The following is a 12,495-nucleotide window of genomic DNA, read 5'->3' on the forward strand; positions in this document are numbered from 1 at the left end:
TGGGTTGCTCTTCTTTTTCATATATTTTAGGCTAAACTACGCATTTAATATCTAAACTATTAGTTTTGGTCTATTTTACTACCTAAACTTTCAATTTTTTCAAAATCGTACCTAACGTTCAGTTTTCATTTCATTTTAATATCCCGTCGTTAAATACTTAACACGTTTAGTACCTAAACTATTAGTTTTGGTCTATTTTAGTTCTTAAACTTTCAATTTTTTAAAATTTAACGTTAAATTTTGAATAAGAGTATTAAAATGAAACAAAAACTAAAGTTTTTAACGGTGTGATACTAAAATAAAATAAAAATTAAACTATAGATATTATATTGAAAAAAATTAAAAGTTCAGGGTGATGGAGTTGGCCCGTTATAAAATATTGCTGATTTTTTACTCGTTTTAAAATGGGTCGACCCGCAAGGCATAAGGTGGAAAACCCAATTTCACGTTAAAAAGGCTTTTGAAATTGCCGGAGGATTCATTAAAGAAAGGATGGAAAGCATTGGAAATGGAGAAGACGAAGGACGAAGGACGAAGGACGAAGGACGAAGAAATGACTTTTTGGATGTTCTTTTGGAGTTTTGTGGTGATGGCATAGAGGAGCCTTCTAAGTTTTCTGCTCGAACCATCAATCCAAGGACATTAGAGTGGGCAATGGCCGAGCTTCTCCACAATCCAAGGACACTAAAAGCCGTCCAAGCTGAATTGAGGGACAATCTAGGCCACAATGGGAGGAAACTTGAAGAACAAGACATCCAAAACCTACCCTATCTCCAAGCAGTGATCAAAGAAACCCTAAGACTTCACCCACCCCTCCCTTTCCTAGTCCCTCGCATGGCAATGGACTCTTGCAAGATGTTGGGTTAGTTTTTGTCAACGTTTTGTCAACGTTTTTGTCAACCCTAATATATATATTTTATTTTATTTAATAAAATAATATAATTAAAAAATCAGAGAGATAATATAAAAATTATCTCTAAATAATAAAGGTTTTACGAACCCGTTGTGGAGGGAATTTGAAGATCTTTTAAACCATTAGATCTAATTACCGTTACTAACACATGCAGGGGAAAATCGAAATGATTTGGATCAATCGAGTCGAGTCGGATTTAGAGTGATATACAATATCCTCAGCTGTTTTAAGGATGTCATTATGCTGATATATGATAAAATTATTAATATGTTTTATTCTATGAAATTATTTAAACAATGTCAAATGTTCTATTATTTAATTATTAATTAGAGGTCTTCTTAAATAAACCCGATTCGATGTCCTCTTCAATTACTAAAACATGTACTAAATGTAACCCTTGGTCCGGTTCATTTAAGTTGGACCATTTGAACCAAACCGGTCGGGCTAGACAAATAGATGGGTCCATGAACAACTCTACAATAAAAATTACTATTTTATATAGTGACTTGTTGCTCAAGAAAAATATCTCAGTGCTTGATATGACAAATTCGGGTCTAAAACAAATCTACATTATCAAAATAACTCAAATTCAAGGTGCTCTTCGGCAGCTTTACATTCCAAATAATTGTTCTTTGTTTCAAGAGGCATCATGGCCGGAACCCTGAATTCATATAACTCGGGTAGTTCCGGTGGGACAGCGCACCGTATCAAAGCCCAATTCAAGCCTTCGAAGAAAGGGTGTTGCTTGATCTCGGCAGCTCCCTTTTTTGATCCCAGACGATTCTCGGGTTCCTTTTCCAACAGCCCTCGGATGAGTTCCCTTGCTTGGAAACTAACAAGAGGACTGTCCGGGAACTTAAGGCTTTGTAGGATGACATTGGCCAGCGTTTCGTCGTTCCCTACACCTTTAAACGGCGTCTTTCCGTAGAGAAGCTCGTAAAGAAAGACACCGTAGGTCCACCAATCAATGGAAGCTCCATGCCCCTCTCCTTTAATGATCTCAGGGGCTAAGTACTCATGGGTTCCAACGAAGGAATTGGATCTTGCATCGGTAGGCTCAGCCACGAGCTGTGGCAACGATCTGAGACGGGAAGCAAGGTTCGGTCTTGCCGTCTTTGTTTTTGCAGCAGCAGGCAATAACTTAGGACTGAAGCATCGCATTTGACATGAGTGTTCAATGCAGAAGGGTTCGGTGCAGCCAGATCCTCCACACGGGCCGGATATCCTTGCAGGATCCAGAATCGATGAAGATTTCAGGAGAATTGGACTAACCATGCATCTAAGCGAAAGGTCGAAATCCGTGAGCATTATGTGGCCATCTTCTCGAACGAGAATGTTTTCTGGTTTCAAATCGCGGTAAATAACTCCAAGCATGTGCAAGTACTCCAAAGCAAGAAGGACCTCAGCTACATAAAACCTACATATAAAACAATATAAATATAACCAGTTCGGGTATCGAAACATATCGTGCTTTAGATGTTCAAACTAAATGAGGACCCGAAACATACAAGATCAAAAGATAATTCAAATTTCAAACCTGCATTTTATCATTTAAGCATCTTACCTAGCTGCCGGCTCAGAGAAACATCTCCCGGGCTGCCTTTGCCGAAGGACATGCAGGTCCCCACCCGGACAGTACTCCATAACCAAACATGATAAGTTATCTGATGTGAATTGTGAAAATAATGTAGGTAGAAAAGGATGATCAAGCATCCTTAATATTCTCTCTCGGTTTGGGCCCTCGTCATTTTCTTCCTTCTTGCCAAATACTCGTTGTCCATGATCTTTAATGCGAACAAGCAGTTTGTGCCGATAAGCTCAGCAAGATATACTGTCCCGATATCCCCACAACCGAGCTTCTTTAAAAGATTGAAATGTCTCAACCCCAGGATTCCATCCTGCATTTTAACGTGTCGTATGGCTTCCCACCTTACGTCCTTTGACATGTGAGGTCTATTCGCACAGCTAGACCGGCTTAAATTGCTGTAATCACTGATGCTCGTGCTACTACTATCACCAAGGCTACTCGGACTTTGGGAAAAGTCTCCCTTGTTTCTCGAGTTTGCGCTCTTGTTAGCCCTTGGAATTGGGGCTTGGCTTTTGTTAGAATTGTTTTCAGCCAAGGTTGGTCTGCACACATCGGAATTCACATTACTCGAGTTAACTTCATCACTAATCCCGGATGCAAGCAAATTCATGGAATCTTGATTAGACTCATTACTTGAACCCTTCATAGAGCATTGGCATCTCTGACAAACTAATTGACTCGTAGTGGAACCCAAGCTGCTGTTAACACCGTTGGAAGTATTAACGGCACTAGTGGCAGAAGAGGAACCCGGCTTTATTTTCTTCTTCACCAAACTCTTGTTCCGGACAACTGTTTTGGTCACCCGGGGTGCATTTCTCGTCATCCTGGTTACCTTGCTGCCATTCATTGAGCTAGAAGAAGCAACAGCATGCAGACGAACCTTTCGTCCCGACTTTGGTGTTGATGCTCGTTTTGGTAACTTTGTTGAAGCAGGCACAATATTTTCAGGTTCTATGGTATTATTATTGGCATATGAACGAGGTGTCGAAGATGCAACAGTATGCTTCTCTTTCGGATGAAGCTCAGCCTTTGGTGCGTTAGTTCCAGCTTTTCTCAATGCAGAAACATCAGTTTGATTCGATGTAGAAACTTCGGTGCTAATTTGAGTCATTGCACGAGTAAATCGAGGTGAATAATTAGTACTTCTGCTCAATGGCTTCACCTTGGGAGCATGAGAAGAAGCTGATTTGCTTTCTTCAGGCACCAAAGATATTTCAATGACACCCTGCTTACCTTCACCTCCGGAACAACCGGATCCACTGGAAGATTCAACTACAACTGATTTGAACAAATTTTTTATCCTTCCAGCTTCAGATACCCCGGGAGAACTAATTGATATCGATTTCCTTTTCATAGCAGCCATTTCAGATGCCTTGGAAACACAACGATCCCTCAAAGCCTGTTTCAGCGACAACGGCTCCGAGCCACCTATTCTCGGGGACTGGGGCATCCCCTCCGCAATCGGCTTTTTCAATGCATTTCCCTTTAAGGAGCTTGAGCTTGCACCTCCTTGGTACGAAACACTCAAACCTTTTGGACCTTTAAGTTTGATAGACTCGAAAAGCCGAATAATATCACCTTCAAGAGAATCCTTGTATCCCGGTTTCGATACAGGCAGCTTCCGATCTTTTTCACCTAAACGCGATCCTGAATGCGGTCGGAATGACCCTGTAGATTGCCGTACCGGTTTCAACTCTTTGCCAGCTTCAACGATTTCACAAGTACCATCATATGAACCCATTTCAACTGCTACAGAGTACAAAAATCTCTCAGTTGTATCCTAAAGAAACAGTACAATACAAACCTCAGCCTCCTAAATAACAACACGGATACATACATCCATCCATCCATAAATACATATATACCATACCATACCTACATACATACATTGCCAATAAATTTACAGAAACGGTAAAGTTTTCGGAGAAAATCTTTCAAAATCACTAATTACAACAAGTACCTAAGTAGATTTCCTTAAATTCATTCGATCTCCTTAAATTCATTCGATCTCGAGTATCTATTATCATCATCTGCTGCTGAATCTTATGATGCTTTAATTTAAAATTTCACTATGACCACAGATGAACTAGTTAAAATAAGTAAAAATGAAAACAAACCCAGAAATTTGAAGCTCAAACATGCTTAAAACTTTCTTTCAAGGATAAAATCTAACCCAAAACCAAAGAAAAACAGATCCAAAACCCCAGCAACAAAGAAAGAAAGAAAAGGCAGAAACCGTACCTTAAGGGAGAGGAGGGAAGTTGCATTGGTGAAAAGATTTTTGGGACCAAAAATGTATGAAGTGAAAGTGATAAAGAAATTTACAAACAGACGGTTCAGAGATTGAAAAGTCTGGCAAAAAAAATCAAAGGACGAGAGTGGGTTTACAGAAGAGAGAAAAAATCCCGAAAGCAGAATGGGCAGAAAGAGTACCCAGAAATGTATGCTGTTTCCTCTTAGGCACTTCGATTATAGTAAAGTGGGTCTCACGTAATAGGGAAGGAAGGGGAAACTGATATGAAAAATTAAATTCAAATATTTTGATTAATATCAAGAATAAATATATATTCTTTTATTAATATAGCATATATTTTAAATTCTTTAGATTATTGACAATAGACATTCATATATGGTTCATTCTTATTTCTTTATTGGTAAAAAACTTTGTATGGTTGGCCTTAATAAAATCAGGGTTGAATTTTTGCTTTACCCAACTCCACCTAAAATATGTATCTTCTACCTAAATTCGATTTGACCCAAAAAATATATATTCTTCACCCGATTCTAATTCGATCTGAATTTCTAGAGTATAAAATAGATCTGACCTGATCCGATAGAAAATAAAGATTTAATTAAAAAATATTTTTTAAAGAAATAACAATATTATTCTCGGGTCGGGTCGAGTCGGGTCAGAGTTTTTCACCCTCTACTTGAACTCGACCCGACTCAATCTCATCCCTTAAAAAATCCAACATGGTCTCAAAATATTTTAAAAAATCCAACCCTATCGAATTGGATCAGATCGAAACTAGTCGGATTTGAGTTAAATTGTCATTCCTAAATAAAATCATATAGTTTTCATCTTTCTGAAAAAATCTTAAATTATAACAATAATCCCTTAATTATTTAAAAAGTATTATTTATTTTTATTAATCTAGGATACATACAATATTTTATCGGCTCAAAGATATCTCTTAATCATTTGATATTAAATGCTTGCATCTTGACATTCCTAATTCTCAAATATGAGACTTCAGAAAAAACAATAATTTTTTTACCATTAAAATTGTTTGATTCAACAAACATTGATCTTTAAATATTCATTATTGTATTCTAATTCAAGGTAAATAATTGTTATTTTTATGTATTCTTTATTTAATAATGGTTTTTATTTAATTAACTTTGAAAATTCAAATAATGTTTTAGGGAGTTACCCTTCAATAATTGGGGAGAAAATACAATGTCAGAGCTGGCCCGAAAGGTTTTGGGATTCACATTTTCCACTCTGCTCAAAACACATTTCCTTTTGGCTCCTTTCTTTATCCAACCACACAAATTTATTAAATACATTTTATTATTTATTAGGAAATTATTATTATTATTATTATTATTATTATTAATTGTGTAAAAATATAGTTTCAAAAATTCAAACCAGTAACATGTTATTGTCGTTTAATAACAAGGCAACTTGAATAGCCGAACTAATGGTCATTTTTTAACAAATATAAATAAATATTACGTGGAAAATTCATGCTCGACGAACGGTGATGAACACCACTAATGATGAACACCATTAATTTAATTTATAAAATTTAAAATTCTGAAGTACTAAACATATATTTATAAATTAGTTAAAAAAATTAAAGACAACTTAACAGTGATCATTTAAATATTACATTTTTTCATTTTGACAACTATTTTTTAAAATCAGGTCATTTAACTATTTAAATGCATTCAATTAAACCACTTGCCGTTAATATTTAACAGAGAAGCTGACATGGCAGTTAAAATATTTGATATAATTACACATTTGATCATTTTACTTAAATATTCTATCAATTTGGTCCTGATTTTAATAAATTAAAAAAAGAACTTAACCCTTCGACTTTGGCTTAGGAACCCCAACATAATATAAACTATCAATTTGGAACAAAAAACTATGTTTTGAATTAAAAAAAAAGGTTAAATTCAAGTACCTAATTAGAGATTAAAATGAAAATTATCACATTCAACATTAAAATCAAATTCAAGTATCAAATTGAACCCAAAAAATTAAAAAAAAAAATGTTACTCTAATTTTATGGGTGCTTACGAACACTCCTACATCCAACAATTCATCTAAATAGTTTTACATCAAGAATATCAAAATGTAAAAAATAAAAAATTATGAAGTCATCGTTCTTGTATTGCAAAACCTCAAAGTTTCAACATTGACACGGATGAAGTTCAATGTTTAAACACCAAAACAATTGTACAAGCCTCAATAGAAATCTTAAAAAATACAAAAAAACTCATCAATCTATTGTGGCCTTGCTAGGAGCAGATTTCAACACTCGATTTCTATGCGCATCAATGAAAAAGAAAAGATTTTTATGTGCAATTTATTCATTTCACTTCTTCATTTTAATAAAATAGTATCAAATTATACACGAGATTAATCACTGTGGGTGATAATTTTTTATTTTAATACTTAAAATTATATTTATTATGTAACCAAAATATATTTTTGGTTAGGATTTTGCTTATATTTATTTCTTTTTCCTTTTTAAAAATATATAAATTGTTTTCTTCATTTTATTCTGTCAAATTCATCAATAATTTCAATGTCGATTCCTTTTACCTAGCAAATGATGACTTTTACAATTATTGTTCAAAACAACCTATTTCCCAAATCAATTTCTCAAGATCCAATGTCGATTCCTTTTACCCAGTAAATGATAACTTTTACAATTTTTGTTCTTATTACTAGCTTTGAGTGTTAAATTTATTTTAATTTATTAAAATTAGGATCAAATTGATAGAATATGTAAGTAATAATGATAAAATGTGTAATTATATCAAATATTTTAAATATCACATCAACTTCTCCGTTAAATATTAACGACAAGTGACTTAATTGAATACAATTAAATAGTTGAGCGACCTAATTGACAAAATTTCAAAATCTGTGATCAAAATGAAAAGGGACAATAGTTAATTGATCACTGATATATTTTACCCTTTATTTTAAATAATTTACCTTTAATTTTTAATTAATTTATAATTATACGTTAAATCTTTTAGAATTTTAAATTTTATAAATTAAATTAATAGTACTCATCATAGTGCAAAAGAATCATTCATAATATGTACCATATGATTTTATTTATTTTATTATCTAACATTTATATTAATTACAATTTATTTAAAAATAATTAATCATTACTGTATTTTAAAAAAATACGAAAAAAATTATTACTAGAAAAAAACATGTCGCCCACGCTATCCTTCCCCCTTAAGCATGCCTACGCATGAAGAATTAAAGGAAGATTTTCATTAATTATTATTATGAGTTCTGTTATGATGGGGAAAAAATACATGTAGGTAAGTTTTGCTATTAAGAATTGTTGATGAAATGAATGATCTTGTTGGTAGTGAGTAGTTCACTTCTTTTTTATTTAAATGAAGAATTTCAATTGATGAAAGAAATATTATTAAATAGATATTGGTGAAATTTGAGGCATATTTATAACGGTATTTAATATATATATATATATATATATATATTAGTTGTAAAATTATCATAATTATCATGTAAAAGGTGTTATTCTTCCTATATTGTAAAAATCTTCATTTGTAATTTTATTTGTTACTTTTCTTAGAATCAATCCGAAAGTTTATTTTCTTTTTAAACAAAAATACCGTTAGAGCTCAAAAGTTATATATGTCGGGTCAGACGTAAAATTTTATGCTAGGGACGAATCTCTAAAATTTTAAAAGGAGACGAATTTATTAAATTCTTGAATAAAAAATTTAAAATATGAAGTAATTTTAAAATTCTAGAGGGTGACTACCTGTTCGCTCCTTTCAATCCATCCCTATTTATATGAACGAACCTGAATGATATTCATGTGTGTGAGACTCTTAAATTTAGAGGTGATACGACATGTCACAAAATAAATAAATAATTGGACGGATTTGGTTAAGACTGAAATAATTATTAATTTTAGTATGGCGAAAATAATAGTTGTATTATTTAAAAGATAACAAAATATAAATATAAATTACTTGAAAATTTTATAATAGATCTTATTGGACCACAAATATTCTTCTTGTGAACCATCATATTCACACATGTAATGCCCACTCCCATAGTAAAGGGATGGTTCGTGTTTGTCTTTGCCTATTAAACCAAGGTATGTACGACTTTAATGTGCAAAAATCAAAAAATAAAATCACTTTTAGTATGGTACCACCCTATGCCACTAAAAAATTAAATTGAAGAAGAAAATTTTCTTTAATAGAAACAACTAATTTTATTTAAAATATGAAACATCTCAAATTTTAATAAAATTTTTAAAATCACAATCTTAAATTAAACATATAATTAGAAAAAAAAATCTATAATCATTTAAACAAAACTAGTAACTTAAGATTACATAAGGACCATATAAATAAAGATTAAATCTAACAAAAAAAACTCGAACAAAGATAGATACAAACAGATTTGATCGCATCGGCAAACGAACCACAAAAGGAGATCAAGCTGTTGAAAGACTACCGACAAACTAAAATCAGACTTGAGCGACGTGAAAAGATATTCACGAACGCAAATTGGGTATCCAAATCCAATATGAGGGTCCAAAGCAGAGAATATCACAATATATCATATAAACGTAATCTTGATCAGTCATGTCAATGTCAAATAAACCCTTAGAAAAAATATAAATAAAAAACGGGCAAAATACCAAAAACATACCAAATAATATAAGAAAATGTGGTATAAAGACAGATGAAACGTGCAACACAAACAAACTTATTGAAGAAAAAAAGATACTAAATAGAAAAGAAAAATAAAATAAAAATATCGACAGTCGATAATCAATATTAAAGTTTTGAGCCACCGTCGATCAACAAAGACGAGAGAAAAATTGAGCGTCACTCCAACAAGATAAAACTAAGTTTTTAAGGTTTACTTGACATGATTTTGAAGTAGAAAATTAGATTCCTTTTCATTTATTCTCAATTGTAGAATACACTTGTTATTAGATTACGTTTGATTATTTACAGTTCATTATGATATCATATGTCATGCTGTTATTATTCTATCATCTCTCTAGAAAACATGTTTAATATGATAAAGTAATGCTATCGTTTTTAAATTTTAAAACCCTTCTCTAATATGATATTAATACCTTTTGTCACCCTCATAAACAGTTAGTCATCTTCTCCAAATCTGAGGGCATGATAAACTTTAAATAAAAATAAAATTTAGATTGACAACTACGTATATAAATATTTGGGTAAATTATACAAATGGTCATTCGACTATATGAGTTACTTTATTGATTCTTTCGATTATCAAAAGTTACAAAATAGTCTCCCGACTATAAGATGTTGGCTTTTCGAGTCCCTAAATTATTAAAAGTTATAAAATGGTCACCCAACCTTTTATTTTGTTCCAAATTCGTCCTTTTCCGCTAAAAAATTGACTAGGATTTGAGCTGGATGTTAATCTGTTGTCTGAGATATGCTAAAATATAATCTCAGAATCTCAAATAACTATCATATCTCAGACAACATCTAGCCCAAATTGTTATTAACTTTTTAATGGAGAAGGACAACTTTGAAACATAATGAATAGTCGGGTGACCATTTTATAACTTTTAATAGTCGAGAGACTCGACAAAGCAATAACCTATCATCAAGGGATCATTTTGTAACTTTTAATAGTCGATGGACTCAACAAAATATGATCCCATAGTCCGGGCCCATTTATATACTTTACCCTAAATATTTATATAATAAAATTGGAACGTGATTGCTAAAAAAATCTCGTACTCTTACCGTTCGAGAAATTCTTCACTTGAATATATCCAATAATTCATTTATAGAAGTTAGAATACGCTGAATTTTAACTAAGATCTATGATTTCATTATTGTTTTTATAAATGGATGGGAAAAAATACAAGAGAAAATACCACAAGGACTTGTAGCGGTGCAAATGCAATGTTACGCCAAAACAAAGGGGACATAAATAAAGCATTGTCTTGGAGGGGCCATGCCCATGGGGCCTACTGATTGATGTTACATTGTGTCCCTACTAATATCCAAAACTTATAATCTAGAATTATAATCTACTTTCCATTTGTTGTCGACATGGAAATGACTATATATACTTATTTTCATGAATTATTTTGCAAAAATAAAAATAATTTATATATATCATGACTAAAAGCTTATTTGATAATTATCAATAGGGATTTATTCAAATGATAAGTAGTTTGATATCGCTTAAATAGGATTTCGAGTTGAGTTATTGTATATGCAAAAAAATCCATGCCAGAAGACTCACCCACCGAAACCAGGTGTGTAACGCGAGTCAGTTCGAATTTGTCAAAGTAAAATCTTAGAACCGAGAGGACAAAAAAAACTTATTTTGATAAATACATTCTCGATGAGTTGTTTTTAAGATGTTTTTCGTAGCTACACGAATATCAAATGACAGAGAATTATCTTTAAAAAGAAATTATCTTGTATTATAAAAAATATTTTTCATAGTTTGAAATAAAACTTTGTGTTGGGGGGCCATAATAAAATTAAATGAGTTTGGGGTAAGAAAGTTCTAAATTGTGTTAAAACAGCTTTAATTGAATTACTAAACTTTAATAAGGGGAAGTTTTGCATTTAATACAGGAGTTAAATGGGGATTAAATTGACTCATTAAGACTTACCGAGACTAAACCTGGAATTAAATCATTCAGCTAGGGAATCCAGGGCTTTTGTCAGCCCTTAACTTCTCGCCCAGGAATTTGTTTCTTCTTCTTCTTCTTCTCATATATATTAAATAATTAAAAAGTAGGTCCAAACTAAAATTATTTAGTATAACAGATTGATAGATTGATGTGAGCCTTATTAGGGATGGTTACTACTCGAATCGAGTTTAGTTTTTTTGTCTATTTAAATTTGGTCCGAGTATAATATCTCTTCATTTATTATTTAACTCGATTCAAATTTAAAAAAATGTCATTTGATACAAAATATGATATGATATTTTAAGATCGAAACTTATAACCCATCACAGATATACATTAAGTAAAATATGAACTTTAATTTAAAAATATAAAGAGAGATATTATAACAATTATTCATAAGTATATAAAGATCAATTATACTATTATTTTTGAGTTGGATTGTGTATTTTTATCATAAATCGAAATAAAAAAAAATACATGCATGCAATCCTATAAAATCGAGTCGAATCAAAACGTTAAGGTTTAGATCAAATAAAAATCATTAAATTTAATATGTTTCTTTAAAAATTAATTAATTTCTCAAATTAACTTGCAGTGAATTAAATCAAATAATTATAATTATAAAATAATATGAGAAATAAGAGTATAGACTTATCCATAAATTCAAATGAAGATCCAAAACTTTGGGCTTAAATCACAGACATGGTGGTCCAACTCACCAGCAGCCCAGCCATAGGTGGTGTCGCAGCTCACTCATAGCGCTTTCTTCTTCTTCTTCTTCTTCTTCTTCTTCTTCTTCTTGTTTTTTTTGAGCTTTCAAGTTACTAGTATGGAGTATTAATTCTTTTTCTCCTTGAATTTGTTTTGAATTTACGTTGTTGATCGACGTCTTTGTTGCTGCTGTAAGTTTCCCTTGATCACTTCTCGTTCAACGATTACAAATTTTTTTTGTTTTCTTCTTCTTGAATTTGATTTGTGTTTAGCTTGTTCATCGATGTATTTGCTTTAATCTGTAGTTAGATTTTTTTTAAAATCCCCAA

At 31.9% G+C, this 12,495-nt stretch overlaps 1 protein-coding gene across 1 annotated transcript; it reads right to left on the reverse strand.

Annotated features, from left to right (window-relative positions):
• Positions 1-1,485: 1,485 nt before the first annotated feature.
• On the reverse strand, positions 1,486-7,162 carry LOC120183908 (serine/threonine-protein kinase D6PKL1-like). The gene is given in 4 exon segments (XM_039188498.1): positions 1,486-2,330; positions 2,478-2,634; positions 2,637-4,314; positions 7,152-7,162. Coding segments are annotated over 3 exon segments (2,607 nt in total). The 5' UTR covers positions 4,243-4,314; positions 7,152-7,162; the 3' UTR covers position 1,486.
• Between the last annotated feature and the right edge of the window lie 5,333 nt (positions 7,163-12,495).

The sequence above is a fragment of the Hibiscus syriacus genome, unplaced genomic scaffold, assembly GCF_006381635.1.
Source record: "Hibiscus syriacus cultivar Baekdansim isolate YM2019G1 unplaced genomic scaffold, ASM638163v2 tig00112852_pilon, whole genome shotgun sequence".
NCBI lineage: Eukaryota > Viridiplantae > Streptophyta > Magnoliopsida > Malvales > Malvaceae > Hibiscus > Hibiscus syriacus.